The sequence below is a fragment of the Giraffa tippelskirchi genome, chromosome 12, assembly GCF_054371585.1.
Source record: "Giraffa tippelskirchi isolate mGirTip1 chromosome 12, T2T-mGirTip1v1.2.pri, whole genome shotgun sequence".
In the NCBI taxonomy this organism is placed as follows: Eukaryota; Metazoa; Chordata; class Mammalia; order Artiodactyla; family Giraffidae; genus Giraffa; species Giraffa tippelskirchi.
Window position 1 is genome coordinate 38,125,469 of NC_137286.1, and position 17,137 is coordinate 38,142,605.

General features: G+C 52.8%; 1 protein-coding gene across 16 annotated transcripts in view; it reads right to left on the reverse strand.

Annotated features, from left to right (window-relative positions):
• Nucleotides 1-17,137, reverse strand: part of PCSK6 (proprotein convertase subtilisin/kexin type 6) — a 208,113-nt gene that overhangs the window by 46,632 nt on the left and 144,344 nt on the right. For all 16 annotated transcript variants that reach the window (XR_014070285.1, XR_014070284.1, XR_014070287.1 and 13 more), the window contains 4 exons: nucleotides 11,800-12,012; nucleotides 8,245-8,345; nucleotides 4,139-4,242; nucleotides 1,955-2,072 (listed from right to left, as the gene is read on the reverse strand). Coding sequence is in view for 8 of the 16 variants with exons in the window: in XM_081546615.1 (XP_081402741.1) it covers nucleotides 1,955-2,072; nucleotides 4,139-4,242; nucleotides 8,245-8,345; nucleotides 11,800-12,012 (536 nt within the window). In the remaining 8 variants the exon portion in view is untranslated. The remainder of the gene's footprint in view (nucleotides 1-1,954; nucleotides 2,073-4,138; nucleotides 4,243-8,244; nucleotides 8,346-11,799; nucleotides 12,013-17,137) is intronic.

The window sequence follows — 17,137 nt, forward strand, 5'->3', positions numbered from 1 at the left end:
CTTTAAGCCAAACCATCCTGGCAGCTTAGTTAAAGATAAAAAAGAACCTGATGAAGGAAACCGGCCGTGAGCACTGGGGGCGCCGAGCGCCCTGGTTCAAGTGACCCTGGCAGGCAGGCTGTGACTACAGGTCGAAGCAGGCATGTGATTCCACGCGGAGCACCCGGCTGGTGGCCCGTGTGTCTGTGTCCTGGCCCTCACGTCCTTGGGGACAACCGAACCTGCAGCTGAGTCTGTGGTGTGGGACAGCTGGTTGGCTGACTAGTCCTGCGAGGCTAAGGCTGCTGAATGCAAAGATGGTTTTCCCTTAGAGACAGACGTGTGATTCTCTTGTCCACCGGAGTATGTGGCCTTTCTCTCCTCAAAGGACAGAAACAATGTCATACTGTGTGCGACAGCTGCGCCCCTCCACCCGTGCTGTCTAGACTCCATGGACCAGCACTTAAAAAACAAAATAAAATAAAAATAAAAACAACCCTGCGCCACCGAGGCACCACTCTCCCATCTTAAAACTATTTCTGGCAGGAGAAGAATGCTTCATTCAGCAGCTGCCCGACGGGGAGGCCGGCAGGAGGGAAGGGCTGCAGCCCGGACGCGGCCCGGGCAGGCGTCACGTAACCTGGAGCCTGAGGACTTGTGAGCCAGGCATCTCCCAACCAGCCATGCAGAAGAACGCAACAGGCCTCCTCAGGCTCAGGGAACTTCTACTTTCCTCCAAATCGGACAGTCTAAGGCTCCCCAGAGAAACCGATGCCTTCCAGCATCAAGAGTGAGACCTATCTGCTGGCTGACCAGATGGTCAGGCCTGGAGGGTGAAGCTGCCAGTCAGTCTTCACCATCAGCATCAGGAGGGAAATGTAATTTTTCCAAAGCTCCCACTGTGATATTCATCCAACAAATACTTTCTGAATTCCTACTGCACACAAGGCATCAACAAAAAATACTCTGAAAATTTTACCGCAAAAGGGCATATTATAAGAAGTGGATGCCTTCAAGGAAGAGGCGACCTCAGAGCATTATCTGTATTTGTTGACAAAGCAAGAAACACTTTCAATCACCTTATCATTTTTTTAAAAAAACACACATTTTCCAAAGGTTATAAATGCTAGAAAGGAATGTATCTCATTCTTCCATTCTTCATCAGATTTTAAGGCCTAGAGAAACACACTCTAAAAAAGGGTAGAAGGGACAGTGGCAACAGAATTCAGGAGAATCATCTGAACCTAATGGAACAGAGTTCTTGCCATTTTGATTACTTGACAGCTGAAAATTTTAAAACAAAAATTTTAATGAACAAATGCAACTGACTGAGAATAAGTCACACAAAGGGCAGTGCTCAACCTTGGCAGGAAGGTGAAGACAGGACTCTGCGAAGGCTCGAGGCAGGTTAAACCCCAGTGCTTAAACCTTCCAGTCATTGGAGCCCAGACACTCCGACACACTGTGGTATTCCCTAGACACCAGACCCTGCCTGCAACAGACGAGCAGCAGGGCTGCCATCCCGGGCCCTGAGGCAGGTGCCACTTTTGCCCATCACCCCAGCTGGCAGGGCAGCGCCCTCCTCTGGGAGCTCCGCTAAATACACGCTAAGAATTTCCAGTCCTCGTTAGGGGCTCAGGCCGAGGGAGCAACAGATAAGAGGGAACAACATCAACAGCAAAAGGCCTCAAAACGTTCCTGGAGTGAGAAGCAATTCCTCTATCTGTCTCATAATCCACAGGAAAAAAAGGCAGACACATATGCAGACGCACTGCAAGTGTGTGCACACACATGCACACACGTGTTTGCACACAAGCATACACACACCTGTATACACATACACATATACACACCGGCGCGCACATGTGTCCCCACCAACAAGCACAGGAATGCATGTGTGAACATCTACCCCCACCCCCCCAACCCCCAAACGCCTGCCAGCAGGGCCCAGTGCATGTGCAGGAGCTGAGCTCACCTGGGCCTCTTGTCAGTGACGGCGACACAGGTGTGCTGCGGGGGCACCGCCATCCATTTCTTGGCTTCCACGACCAGGGCATCCGCATCCACCAGGCCAAATCCATAGAGGTGGCTAACTGAAAAAACAGGGCCTTCAGACCCAGCCCCCCATGCCCAGGGATGGCTGCCTGTGTCCCCCGATAGCTGTGGGGCCATGGCCAGCTCCAGAGTGCCACGGCTGCAGCCCCCGCCCCCGCCTCAAGGACGCATGAGGGTCCCAGCAGCCTTACTCTCTGGACAGAACTCTTTTAGACCAGGAGTGAGGGCCAGAAAATGTGTTCCGTTTGGGTGCAAAGTGAAAGAAATGCTGGGAGGGTCTAGAAATTTCTTTCTGTGAGATGAGGACCAGTTTCTTTAGATTAAAGGGAATTCTTGGCATCTGTGCTCCCAAGAGAGTCCCTTGGACTGCAAGGAAATCAAACCAGTCAATCCTAAAGGAACTCAGTCCTGAATGTTCATGGAAGGACTGATGCTGAAGCTGAAGCTCCAATACTTTGGCCACCTGATGCGAAGAGCTGACTCATTGGAAAAGACCCTGATGCTGGGAAAGAGTGAGGGCAGGAGGAGAAGGGGATGACAAAGGATGAGATGGTTGGATGGCATCACCAACTAGATGGGCATGAGTTTGAGCAAGCTCCGGGAATTGGTGATGGACAGGGAAGCCTGGAGTACTGCAGTCTATGGGTCGTGAAGAGTCGGAGATGACTGAGCGACTGAACTGAACTGTGCTCCCTGAGTCTTGAACCAGATGAGAAAAACATGACCCAAGGTGCTGTGGCTCACGCAACCACGTGTGCAGTAGACACAATCAAACAAGGCTCCGCTCTTCTCTTTTGCTGTTTGCTTTCCCTGTGGAATTTCCAGGGCATCCGGGGAAAGCAGCATCGTTTAGCACACAGGCTGGCCTGAGTCAATGTTTAATCTGGCCATGCAGGGGAGTTTCAGAGTTAGGAGGCAAGGTTAAAAACTAGATACATCCCCTTATCCTACTAATTAGGCCAAAACTGAAATGTAGGTCAGCTCTTGTTACAGCACACCACTACCAACAACAGCCCTGTAAGACAAGGATGCATCAGGTCTAGCCAACCTCCTCATTAAAAGAACGTCTCTTAGAACTTGGGGTGACAACACTTGACCTATATTTTACAGAGAGGAATGTCAGGCTTGGTGTCAAAATAGTTGGATCTGACCCTAAGAAAAGGGAAAATGTTCTCTTTAATATACCATGGCTGAATGTAAATCGTTTTCAAGTGTCTCTGGTAAGAAGCAAGACAGACAAACCCAGGAGCACACTCCTATCACCACCTGCTCAAGAGGCCTTACATACCTGGCTGCAAGCCTGACCATGGGCTAAGCTCACGGTACCTGGGTCAGCCCCAAGCTGTGATGGCAGGCAGCCCTTTTAAAACACAAGGACTTGCTGACAGAAGTTCTACAGTTATAAAGTAACTCACATAACCATCTCAGTGTCTTCACTGTACAGATGTGGAAACTTAGGGATAGCTACTTAGGGCTAAGAGTGCAAGTTGCCCTTGGGTGGCACGAAAGCAAACTTCATTTATTATGATTGGCATCAAGCCCATGACTGACTGGGGGGGGCTTCCCTGGTGGCTCAGGTGGTAAAGAATCTGCCTACAAGAGACCTGGGTTTGATCCCTGGGTCGGGAAGATCCCCTGGAGAAGGGGATGACAACCCACTCCAGTATTCTTGCCTGGAGAATTCCATGGACAGAGGAGTCCAGTGGAGTACCGTCCATGAGGTCATGAAGAGTGGGACACGACTGAGCTACTAACACACACACACGACTGACTAGATGTAATGCAGTTTTCTTTTAGAATATATTCCTTTGTGTAAAAAAAAAAAAGGCAAAAATTTAAAGAGAACCATGAAGTCATTATCGGTACTGGGGCCCCTGATGTGGCAAAGGTCGTGAGGTTTAGGGAGCCCAATACACAAGTGACCATAGGTACTCTCCTTAAACTATTAAGTTCACACTCCTCGTTGTTGTGACACACAATTACTGTCATCTGGGTTTTTTTTTGGTGAGAAATCCATGTTCCCCCATACAGGCTCTGGGAGGTCACCCACAGGCTCTGCCCAGATGGCACCTGGCCCTGCCCAGCCCCCAAGTCTCGGCCGCACCTTTATGACCAGCACCGTTCACCTTCCAGTCGTTTGCTTTGAGGTGGGCTGGCCTGGACGTCTTCACCAGCAAGTGCTGGACATCCCTCCAGGTCAGTTGGCTGCTGCAATGACACAAGGACAAACAGCTGTACTCACATTGGTCAGCAATGCTGACCACCAGGTCCGTCAGAGGCAGGGCGTTGGGGGCTGGCCTCGCTCCTGTACTTGAGGAAGCCCCAAGACACCGCCACTTGGCAAGGGTAGATGTCACACCCTCTCGGTCAAGAATCATTTTTGATCCTCAAAGCCTGAGATAAGACGGTGCAGCAGGTGACCTGACACCCACAGGGGAAAGTCCAGCCTTGGGCCACAATCCCCCTGAATCCATGAGAAGATGGAACTGTGTATTAGCACGTGGTGGGAAAACCTGGGCTGGTCTGCACCCCATGAGGGAGTGCTCTGTGTACTGGGGCACGGCAGCCATCACCTGTCCATACTCCACTCCCAGGACTACTGGCCACACGTTAGAATTTGAGATTCTAGTTACTCTACCTTTACAATATATTCATTCTGGTGTAGAGTATAAGCACTTTGTTAAAGAACACTTGCAGGTGTAGTACCTGCACAGATAAGTAAATGCACAGATAAGATATCCTCGCCTGCCTTCTCAACACAAGCTCTCAAGACCCCTCTGTCCACAGCGCTAGGACTGCGTCACAGACAAGAGCAGACACAGTCTTTGATGCCTCCTCCTCAATAGCACCTGCTTGACCAGTCCTCACAAACATCTTTCCAACTGCCTGCTCGTCGTGTGTGTGTTTTTGCAAACATACGTAACGTGATATGTATCACCTTAACGGTTCTTAGACATACAGTTCAGTGCCATTAAATACATTCCCTGTGCTGTGCAGTCGTCACCACCATTCACCTCCAGAGGTTGATCATCTTAAGCCACCGAACCTCTGCACCCATCAAGCATCAACTCCCCTCCTTCCTCCCATCCCTGGCCCCCACTCCCACCACCTTCCTTCTCTGTGAATCTAAGGGCTCCAGGTGTCTCACACGAGTGGAGTCGTGCGGGATTTGACCCTCTGTGATTGACTTAGTTCATGCAGTATGATGCCCTCGCTGCTGCAGGGGTCAGGTCTCCTTCCTTCTCAAGCTGAAACTCGTTCCATGGCTGCACAGACCACACTAAACTATTGATGGACGCCTGAGGCACTTCCACCTTTTGCTACTGAGTAATGCTGCTATGAACACGGCCATAAAAACATTTCTTTGAGCCCCTGCTTTTAATCCCTGTGGGTGCACACCCACAAGTGTAATTGTTAGATCACATGGTAATTCTTTAATTTTTTGAGGAGCCATCACACTGCTTTTTTACAGCAGCTGCGCTGTTTTACTTTCCCAACAAATGTCCCCTCTTTACCTGCTTTCCTTCGAGACACTCACCTGTAGCTTGGGTCCTGAGGGGCTGTGCCCTCCTCCCTGGGGGCTCTCACTGCCCGGTCCTAGCCCTGGCCTCCCCTGACTTCACTACATTCTCTCCACTGTGCTTGTCCCTGGCCAGATACTGGCCTCCTGGCTGCCTCGTCGCAACTGCTCCCATTGGTCCAGTTTCCAGACTTTCCTTGGCACAAGCTGACCTGCTATCCCCTCATCCACGGCCCACCTGAGGACCACAGCCAGCCTCGCTGTCAGAGGAGGGCCTGAGGCCCCAGATGCCCAGGGCCACGTCCTCTGGCAGAGAGGCGGGTACAGACCACACCTCTGACAGAGAGGCTGGGTGCAGGATGTGACCCCTGCTGGAGAGATTAGGGACAGGCCACACTCCCTGGTGGAGAGGGGACACAGGTCACGCCCTCTGGGGGAGAAGGGGCACAGACTACGCCCTCTGGTGGAGAGGGGGCAGACCCTCTGGCAGTGAGGTTGGGCACAGACTGCTTCCCCTGACAGAGAGGCCAGGCACACGCTCTGCAGTCCAGATGGCAGATGCAGCCGCAGCCCCATCCTTGCTTGTTTGAGCTGGTCACTGCTCATGACAGTGGGGCCCACAAAGATGCAGAATGCCTCCCCTCACCCCAGAAGCTCAGCATAGGCACCAGGAAGCCTGGGCTTCAGAGCTGACGACAGAGGGTTCAGAAAGGGAAGCTGTGAGAAACTATTTTCCTAAGAGGAAACCCACCTCGTTTCTGATCATAGTAATAAAGTCTCACTCACGGTTGTATGGAAACATCTAAGAAATGGTGTTGGACATGGTTTCTCATGAAGCAGGGACTGATGTGACATCCCAAGATGGCCCTGAACTCCCGGCCGACCCTTGGGGCGGCTCTCACACACTAGGCTCTTCCTTCATCCTGTCACGTGCTGCCTGCTGGCCTCCAGCCCGAGAGCTTCTCTCCTCCCTTGGGCGACTTGGCTTTGCCAGGAAGACACTGCACACATGAGCAGTGGTCCTGGCCCTGGAGCCTCCAAAGCCCCTCAGCTGAAGCTGGCAGCATGCCCATTACAACTCCTTCCTCCCTTGACCAACCCCTGCACTAACACGCTCTCAGTGGACACTATGTCCAGTGATGCCTGCCGTCTGTAAAATTCTGAGGATGGGCTACAACAATGAGGAGATAGCGATTGGGGAGTTCATGAGTCCACAGGCCATGTTTAACAGAACAAGTGGCACAAAACAGGGTTTGTTTTCTACACATCCTCAACTAACAAAATTCCTTGCATGTTTCCAAAAAGGGAGGAGAGAAAATATAAAACAATTAATCACTAAGTATGTGAATGCAACTTTCCACACAAGCAACTATTTAGTATTTTTTAAATGAGCCCCAGGACACAGAAGTTAACATTTTGGCTTGAAAATCAAACATACCTGTTTCTTTGTTAAATGGGTAGCATTTGAGCTTTATGCTCTTTCTCTTGATGGGAATCAACAAGCAAAACACATATAATTAGATGGACTCAGCAACCCAAACACAAATTACAATCTCATCTGCAACAAATGACTCCTTCAAAGGCACAGGTTGTTGTTGAGAGCCACTGTTGATGTTTAAACTAAAACCTGTTTTGACTCCATGACCATATGTAAAGTAGACCCATCCAACATGTGGCAATTTTGGGGTTTTTATGTGGCTTGAAGCAGATAAATCATCACCACTCATGAACCCCCTTGACAGAGGGCAGCTGTATTGACCTCAAGTGTGATCTGGAGTGTGGTGCAGGCTTGAGGTTTGCGCCCACCAGCTCCCTGTGCCCCTATGAAGGCAGGAGGCTGTGAACTTGAAAAAGAGAAAGACACGAAGGAGCCTCTTGACTCATATTAAGGACGGCCTGAAAAAGGAAGACATCCTGACATCTGTTGCGACATGGGCAAACCTGGAAGGCACAGTGCTGATTGATGGACAAACACTCTGTGACTCCACTCACTTGAAGGCCCAGAAGACTCAGACTCAAAGACAGAGAACACAGCTGTGGTTGCCAGCTGTGTCCCTTCCCCAAAGTCACACGTGGAAACCAGACCCCCAGCACCTCAGACGTAACTGCCCATGGAGATGGGATCATAAAGAGGTTGTTAAGGTGAAATGGGGTCCATAGCGTGGGCCCTGATCCAGTGTAACTGATGTCCTTATGAAAGGATCTAAACACATACATGACAAGGAAGCCTGATGTGCTACAGTCCATGGGGTCGCAAAGAGTCAGACACAACTAAGTGACTGAACAACAAAGTGACTGAACACACACATACAAAGAAGGCCGTGTGAGGACATGGGGAGAAGGTGACACACCAAGGAGAGAGGCCTCAGAGGAAACCAGCCCTGCGACACTCAGTCTTAGACCTCTGGCCCTGGGGCTGTGAGACGGAACATCTCCTGTCTAAGCTCTGTCTGTGTGTTTTGTTGCTGCAGAGCTGTCTTCCGGGGACAGGAGCTGTCTGGACTCAGAGGGGTGTCCTGCAGGGGGTGGTAGAGATGGTCATACAACAGTGAATATGCTTCATCAACTACACACTTAAAATGGCTTAAATGGTAAATTTTACATTATGTGTATTTTGATACATTAAACACTTTTTTAAAAAAAGAAAAGAAAAAAGAAAGGAAAAGAAGGGAAGGCAAGTAAGAACTTACTTTGCTTCCAAGGCCAAAGCAATGATGCCGGCAACCATGGGGGCCGAGACGGAGGTTCCGGTGTGGCCGTCCGTGCAGCGTTGACGCAGGTCCGTGGTCACCTGGGTGGGGGGGCAGCAAGCACCCAGGTCAGAGACTGCTCAGGACACTGCCCTGGGCAGGCTGACTTTGACCCAGGGACGGAAGAGGTACTACACAGACACATCTCAGGGACAGAGGTTTCCATGGGTCTGGCACCCCCCACAGCAACAGGCTGATTAATGGGGTGGGGAGATTGGGTCCCAGCCACACACTCACACCTCTGCAGATGCACCCCGAGACTCCATGGAGAGGCAGAATGAAACAGAGGGGCCTCCACAGCATGACTCCCTACCAGGGCCCCCATCAATGACCCCCAAGTTGCCGCAACTTCAGAGCAGTGTGAAAGACATGCAGGTGCCAGGTGGCCTGGAGAGCATCTCTGCCGTGAGCCAGAGGCAGGGGATGGGTCAGAGGTCACAGACCACCCCTACCAGGATGTCCTCCTCATAGCTGGCAGCGTCCCAAAGCCCCCACTCTGTCTGCTGCAAGAGCTACACGCGGAGTGCCCTTGGGCAGGATGCAGGACTCTGAGTCTCATCATGGCATGGCCTGACTGCACCCCCCTGAAATGAGGTGGCGACCTCACAGGGGCACAGGTGGGAGACATCTACTGTGCTGGGAGGGGTGCTGGCCCTGCAGTGACCCCCATGCTATTGCAGATGGAGCGAAGGCTGCCACCCAGCCAACTGTTAAGTCAAGGGTTTATCCTGGATAATCCAGCAGGCCCGATGTAATCACAGGCCTTTACATCTGTCAGAAAGATGAGGCTCAAGAAGGACTCGATCTGTGCTGCTGGCTGTAGAGAGGACGCTGGGGATGTAAGCCAGGAAGGTGGGTGGCCCACAGCAGCCAGGAACTGGCCTCGGCAGCCAGCCCATGAGGAGATGAGAGCTCAGTCCTAAAACCACAAGCAACTGAGGTCTGCCAACACGCGGGATGCGTTCTGGACAGGCCCTCCTGTTGAGCCTATGGAAAACACGCAGCCCAGCTGACACCTGGACTCAGCCTCGTGAGGCCCAGAAAATGGGCCCGTGGAGGCTGCTGCACTTGTGCCCCCAGAGCTGTGAGATGGCCCAGCTGTGCTGTTTCCAGCTGGGAATCTTGGGATCATTTGTTATGGTGCCAACAGGAGACTAACATACCTGCAACTGCCAGGCTCCAGCCACCCATCTGCGAATCCCTGAGAAAGAATTTCCCCTGTGGGAAGAGTCCAGAGCCTCTTACAAACAGAGTGTCTTTCCTTTGTCAGGGCTCAGGGAAGCCGACCATCACCCCGAAAGAGGGAGCCCGTGCGGGTCACACACATAGTAAGACTCACGGGGTGCTGGTGGGGACCAGCCTCCTCCCCCTCGACCCTGGGGAGGGCAGGGAGCCGCAAGGAGGCTGCACCCTCTGTGACCCCAGGATCCTCCTGCCAATGGGCTACTGACACGCCCTTCCCAGGGCTGCTGGGGAAGCAACACTGGTGCCTGGCACATGCCTGTACTCAGTCCAAAGTGGCCAGAGGGAAATGGGGGTGTCTGGGCAGGAGACTGAGTTCCCGAGAGCAGGGCAGGCTGGGCTGGCTCTGCAGCCTCAGAGAAAAGGTGTGAGCAGAGGAGCCTCCCCTGGCTAGCAGAAGGGGATAGTGGAACCAGGGTCGGCTGCCCCCTCCTGAGACCCTCTGTGCTGCTGGGACGTGGTGTGGCCATGTCAATGAGAGTGTGAAGGAGGGAGAGGGGCCGTCCCAGCACCAGGCAGTCGTTGCTGTCGGCACTTGGTGCACGAGAGCGACAGGGGCCCAAGCTACGCTTGCCGTCGGATGCCTGCCTGAACACAGACATGAGCTGCCGAGCATCCAGCACACGGTGCGCCCCCGGCAGGGTCTCTAAGGGACTCAGAGCAAACACCTTGCCTTGGCTGAGTTGAAACAAAATCACCTGTCACCCGTGCTACCAGGGAAGGGCCCTGGACAGCAGCTGCCCACTGTTTTCTCCTCCGCCCTCCACCCAGCGACACCCAGTTACCAAACGTCAGGGCTCAGAGAATTCTTTATGAAGAGACAGAGGAATTAAGGCATTCTGTAGCTAAGGTGTGTGCTTGTGCATGTACACACACACACACACACACACACACATGCACTGGCTATGTGACTCATTAAGCACGCAGAGCTGCAATCTCTGCTTCTAGGGACAGGGCCCCCTCACACACACCATCCCCCCTACTCCAGCCTAGGCCTCTGATAGGTCCTAAGTCCATGTGCAAACCAGCTATATATTTAAAGCAATAGGACACCATTCAGCATCTCAGTCCCATCCCAGGGGCACATTTCCAGCAGAAAGGAAAGTAACAACTTAATGAGTACCTTCGTGAGCTGGCCGAGGCCAATGCCAGGCTGGCAGCAGGAGGACCGTTGATCCTCCTGGTGCTGCAGAGGACAGTGGGCAATGAGAAGCCTCAGGCTCCCACAGGAAAGTGTAAAAATGTGCCTGCAAATAACATCTACAGATGTGGCCAGGCAGCAGGAGAAATGAAAAGATGCCAGGGAGTTTTCAGGTTAAACCATGCCTGGCCAGCTCCAAGGTCTCATTTTTTAGACATTTAAAAACCATCCTAAGGACTGTGGACTTGAATTCTGCATTGACTTCAACTTGAAACCCTCCCCTCCTACATTTTTTAAAGTATGAAAGCACCTAGGGAAGGAACAAGCATTAACTTTACCCATACACTAAAGTAAAAGCTATTTTTAAAAGATAAACCACACTGATTTATGTTCATTGAAGCCACTGTGGCAGACAGAAGAACACTCTCAACCTAAAGGGTGTGGAAAAGTCCTTTTGTGAGGAAGGGAACACCCAAGACACTCAGATTTCTAAAATGTTTCAGCGTAGAGCCAAGACTTTCTCTCCTTCTGTTTTACACGTTGAAACTGAACGGGCCAGTTGGACCCCAAGCAATGTGACCGCAGAATTTAGAAAGCTAAAAAAAGACACTGTGGTGAGAATGCACCCCATTCTTACAGGGTATTTTTAGACCCCCAGAGCCAGAGAGGGTTTTAATTGATATTCTGTGCCAAAATTAGAAAGGCAGGGTCCAGGGGAGGCTGCCAAGGGCTTGGGGTTTACCTCGAGGCACAACCAGTAACCTGATAGCGAGGCTGTCTGCAGCTGGGTCCAAACTGCCCTAACAGCCTCCTGGGACCATGACTAGGAACCCTGCCCCCCTTGGGTCCCGGGAGGACTCATGGGACCAGGAGCAGGAGCCCTTCCCCCTGGGAACCCCCTCTGGACTCATGGGACCATGACCAGGAGACCCTACCCCCCAGGGACCCCTGAGGACTCATGGGACCAGGACCAGTAGCCCCCACTCCCCGGGCCCCCTGAGGACCCATGGGACCAACAGCAGGAATCCCCACTCCCTGGTGCCCCTGAGGACTCATGAGACCAGGGGCAGGAGCATCCCCCTCCCACCCCCAAGACCCTTCTCCAGACTCACGATTCTGCGCTCGTAGAAGGCCCCGCTGCTGTAGGTGGTGGCCAGGGTGGACGCACACTCTTCCAGGTACCAGGGCCTGTGGCCGTTCTCGGTCGTGCTGCTCACGGAGATGGTGTAGACGCTATTGGTATAGCCATCGCAGGAGCAGTGGTCCCCCTCACGGCCACCGTTCCCTGACGCCCAGACAAAAATGGAGCCCAGGCCTTGCCGGCCCTGGATGGGAGGGTAGGGACAGGTGTCAGCCCTCACTGGACACCTCCGCTGGCTGGTCTCAGCCTAGCCCAGCACACTTCCCCCAGGAGGAAGCTCAGAAGGATGCACTTGGACCAGTCGGGGGCCCCGAGTGTGTGGTTTCTGGGCTTCCTCTTGATGTTAACAGAGTCCTTGGTGAAACGCTGGACCCAGCAGAATGACTGGACGGTACTGAGGAGCCCTCCCTGCTCTTCAGGGGAAGATGCAGGCCCTCCTGTGACCTGTGCTGTCCCAGGGCCATGCCAGTGCCTTCTCCTGTAGCGACCCATGGTCATAAACACCACACTGCACCCCACGTATGCTGATGTGGGAGCTGATGGCTCAATCTAACTTTTCTGAATTGCGAGAGCTAGTCCTGGGAGGGAGGGGATGAAGGTTCTGCAAAGCCAGCTGAGGAAGAACCCTTCCTGGGAAGCAAGCTCCTTGAAAAGCAGGTGGCCCAGGACCTATGGGACAAGGGCCAGGTGCCAGAACGCCCATGGCCATCCTAGGAGAGTGCCCCAGGGCCTCCACAGGGCCAACAATGAAGCGCTCAGACTGTCAGCTTGGTCAAGCTCCATCCTCACCCACGGGCCCAATCAGGCTCCCCCAGCCACAGACACCGGCTGAACAAGCACACCAGTGCCAGATGGACCTGACCTGTTGGTACAAAGGCAGGACCTGCTAGTGGGTGCAGCTGGCCCCAGAGGGTGGAGCCAACACCTGTCTCCAGATGGGCAGGCACCCCAGTCTCCTCACCCCACACCCCTATACAAACATGCAGGAGGAAACCCAGGCTTTCCCCAATGACTGGCCAATTTAAAGGAAGCTTTCAAAGGAATCCTGCAACCTTGGTAGCCGACTGAAGCCCTGCTTCTGATGGGATGTGGACATGTGACCCTGGAACCCAAGGCCACCTAGGTTGAGGTGCCCACCTGCCCCAGAGGTGCCAGGACACCCCACATGTGGACCAAGCGGACCCCAGGGCCTGCCCTCTTGTGCCAGTTTGTCTTCACTCCAACATCCTTGCCAGCTCCAACCTGGGGCTTAACAGACAGCCCAGCCCCCAGCTCAAAGCTGCCTCATCCACTATTGTTCCCACATCTCTGGGGAGACCTGTCCCAACGGCCAGGAGCCCAAGACAGAGGCTCTCCATGGTCAGCACAAAGGGCAGTCTTTAGAAGGACTAAGGACACGGGTTTGTGCAAGTAACACACACGAAGCTCATGCAAAGCTGCAAGAATCCGAATGAAATTCAATCAGAGCCTGTTTCTACTACACGAGAGTCATCTCTGGACACCTTCACCTTCAGTCCTCACCACACTGTAGGTTACCGATGAAAGGCCGTCGTTACTCAAGGCAGGGGGAGCTACGTTCCTGCTCCCGCTTTGCAGAATGCTGCTCACACTTGTAAGCACCCACACTGCTCACACTCGTAAGCACCCACACTGCTCACATCACCCGTACTCGTGAGTGCCCACACTGCCCACACTCATGACCACCCATACTCATGAGCACCCACACTGCTCACATGGCCTGCACTCGTGAGCGCCCATACCATTCACACCACTCACACTCGTGAGTGCCCATTCCGCTCACACAGCTCACACTCATGAGCGTCCACACCACTGACACTCGTGAATACCCACACCGCTCACATTGCTTACACTCGTGAGCACCCACACTACTCACATGGCCCACACTGCTCACACTACCTACACAGCTCATATGCATGAGGACAATGCCCGGGTCTCACTACGTTGCAGGCATGGGCTTGGCTGGTCCAGGTAAGCCCGAGTCCATGTTTCTAATGAGTTCCCCAGTGATGCCGGCGAACAACAGGGGCCTAAATGCCAAAGACTTGCATCTCCTCACTCTGCACTTTGCAGGGATCCCTGACCCCTGAGTTCTCATGGGCGTCGGGGCATCCATAGCCTCTCTCCCTTCTGAGAACAGTCTCCTGGAAAGAGCATGGAAACAGGGCAGAGGAAACACCCAGGGGTGAGGTGTAAGGCACATTCAAGCTGTCTCTGAGGACTGTGTGTTCATGTTCCACATCTTCTGTTCAACTGGAAGCCACAGGATGGAGGCTCTAGGGCAGTGGTCCCCAACATTTTTGGCACTAGGGACCAGTTTTGTGGAAGATGATTTTTTCACAGACCGGGGTGGGGGTGGTTTTGGTATGGTTCAAGCACATTACACTTATTGTGCACTTTATTTCTATTATCATTATATCAGCTCCACCTCAGATCATCAGGCATCATATCCTGGAGACGGGGACGCTGCTCTAGGGTGAGGATGTGTCAATGCCAGCTGTGAACTCGCACTTCTGTTAAGGAAGACACCACCTCCACTCCTCAGAATGTGTTTCGGCATCTTGCCAAGGAAGCGGATAGCTCATCTGTGGATGTGGAGTGCTAGTGAATGCTTGGCGCTGGACCTGGCCAGTGCCTTCAGCCAGTGTGGTAGACTCTCCCATTCTGGGTGACTAGCCATGTAAGGACCAATATCCAACACCTCTTTATGCTAAAATACAGCGCCTGATAGTTCCTACCAGAACCCGCATCATCTACCAAAGATGCAGTCAGGTTTTACAGCAGAGGCTGCAGGTGACAAGTGGGGCATCAAGGAGGAAAACAGATGAAAGAATGTGGTTTGGTTTGAGACCATCAAATTTCTAGGAGGATTTTCAGTGACAGCTTCTGACAGTTGCAATTTAAGGCTCCCCTATGTGACATATTTTATTCAGAAAGACTAAAAAACATAATGAAATGACCTCAGTATCTCAGGAAACTGACACTAGTGGTGGGAACCACGCGGTCCCTCTGCGGCTTCTGTACTCCCAACGACTGAATGAGGACGGCGTGGCTCAGAACTCAGGCGGTGGAGCCCTCAAAGCTCCCGACACACTACCCTCTACAGCTCACCTATACACCCGAGAGAGGTCAGGCCTAGACAACCAGCCCCTCTCCTGGAAACAACTTGTCCTCAGCTCTCAGAATCTTTATAAATCATCTCATAGAAACGACCGACACTCAGGATTCACACCTCTCAAACCGCATCTTCAGGGACGACCCTGGTGGTCCAGCGGTTCTGACTTCATGCTCCCAATGTAGGGGGCCCGGGGTTTGATCCCTGGTTGGGGAACTACATCCTACATGCCACAGCTAAGAGCTCACATCTGCAACTAAACCTCCCATGTGCCACAACTTAGCCTCAGTGCGATCAAATAAGTGAATAAAGAAAATATCTTTAAAAAGAAGCATCTTCCATTCAATAAAAGTGGTCTCTAACTTATATCTAATTTTAGGAGGTTCCCCTCGGTGTCAAGAGTGAGATCCACATGACCCAGCACACGGGGGATGCTGGAAATTGGGGCAATGAAATCTGTGCCTCTGCCAGCAGCCAACGTGCTTGCGCCCGACCTCCCAGCGCCTGGTGAGCTCGGCCACTCGCCAAGCTGACTGAAGAGCCTGCACGTCTCCTCAGAGTCATGAGGACAGAGGAAGACGTCTGTGTCCTGAGTGGGAGCTGTGGACGTGCTGACGTCTACCTGTCCCCGTCTTCTTTTGCCTCATGAGTGTCAGGATAAGCACAGAGCTGTGAGGGATGTGAGAATGGAGCCGCATTCTGGTCACCCACTTCTCAGACATTCAAGCCCTGAGCAGCCGGGGAGGAGAGAGGGTGGAACAAGAAGCCTCACACTTGTATACAGTATCACGTGGCCCAGAGCCACTGGACCATGGGGTCTGAGGCTGGGGGTGTTCCAGGAGACAAACGCCCCAGCCCTATAGAAGAGAATTAATACATAGAAAGTGACCAAACTCAGCACATCCAGAAAAGTGACCAGATTGTATTATTCAGACAAAGGAAATCATCAACAAGCTCCCGTGGAGGAGGCCGGGGCAGGGTGCAGAGGGTGGTAAGCCTTGCTTTCAGGACAACCACTGGTACCATCTGACTTGGTAACCATGTATTGACCACACTTTAATCATGGTGCACAGTTTATAATAAAATAATAACTTTAAAAATATGGTAAAAGTATATAAATAATAAAATGGGCTTGACCCGGCCCCACTGTCCTATCTCCCACAGGAGAAGTCAGAGGTATAAACCCTGCCTCGGGAGGCCTGGACTTTCAGCTCTAACCTTGCCGGCATTGCCTGGCCACCCAGGGCCACCAGGACACTGACCACAGGCGGGTGTCTGCTCCAGGAAGCTGTCCTCGCCCAGAAACCCACCGTGCCCCCTCCTTGTGAGGCCTAGGTTGTCTCCAGGACCCTCTCTGCTCCAGCTTTCCTAACTCACAAGGACCCAGAACTGATGACTATGGAGTGACTGGGGTGTCCTCCTCTGCCCCTCTTGGCCAATGGGTTGAGGGCTCATGCTCAGCTGTTTGCTCTGACAGCCCCTAGTGGGCTCCACCCCAGATGTCCTAAATGTCTGGGTGGCACACTGGTGGGGAGGGAGCACCATGGAGACCTGATGCCTTGGGGGTGCGGGGTGAGCATACAGCCTGTGATGGATGCAGAGCTCCAGGATGGGGGTCCTGTGGGCAGGAGGGCTGAGTCCCAGACATCCTTCCACTGGCAGAACCCCAATAACAGGCCAGGCAGTCAGTCTAGGACCCCCACCACCCAGCTGCACACCCCAAGCCGGGAGCTGTCAGGCTGCGAGGCAGAGTCCTGGGGCTGGCAGGTGAGCTGCAGGCACCTTGGGAGCAGCAACTCTGTAATGACATCCCTCTGCTCTGGTTTGGTGGGTGGCTGCTGCCCTGAGCTCCTACTTGACTTCTCCCTCGCTCTGGCCCTGGTCCCACCTCATCCTGTGCCGGGGCTCTCCCTGAGTCACTCTGACTCTGTGTGTGTAATCCTCAAATTTATTTATATATTTATCTAATTTTATGGGGGCATGTAGGGTCTTGCTCCCCCGATCAGGGATGGAACCCCTGCCCCCACACTGCAAGTGTGAAGTCTTAACCACCGGACCTCCAGGGACGTCCCTTAAACTTATTCACTGCTACCTACGTGACAAGATTTCTCCTTACTTCTATGTTGGTTACTTAATAAGACAGACTGCAAACCAGCATGAAGCTGATCCTGCACTC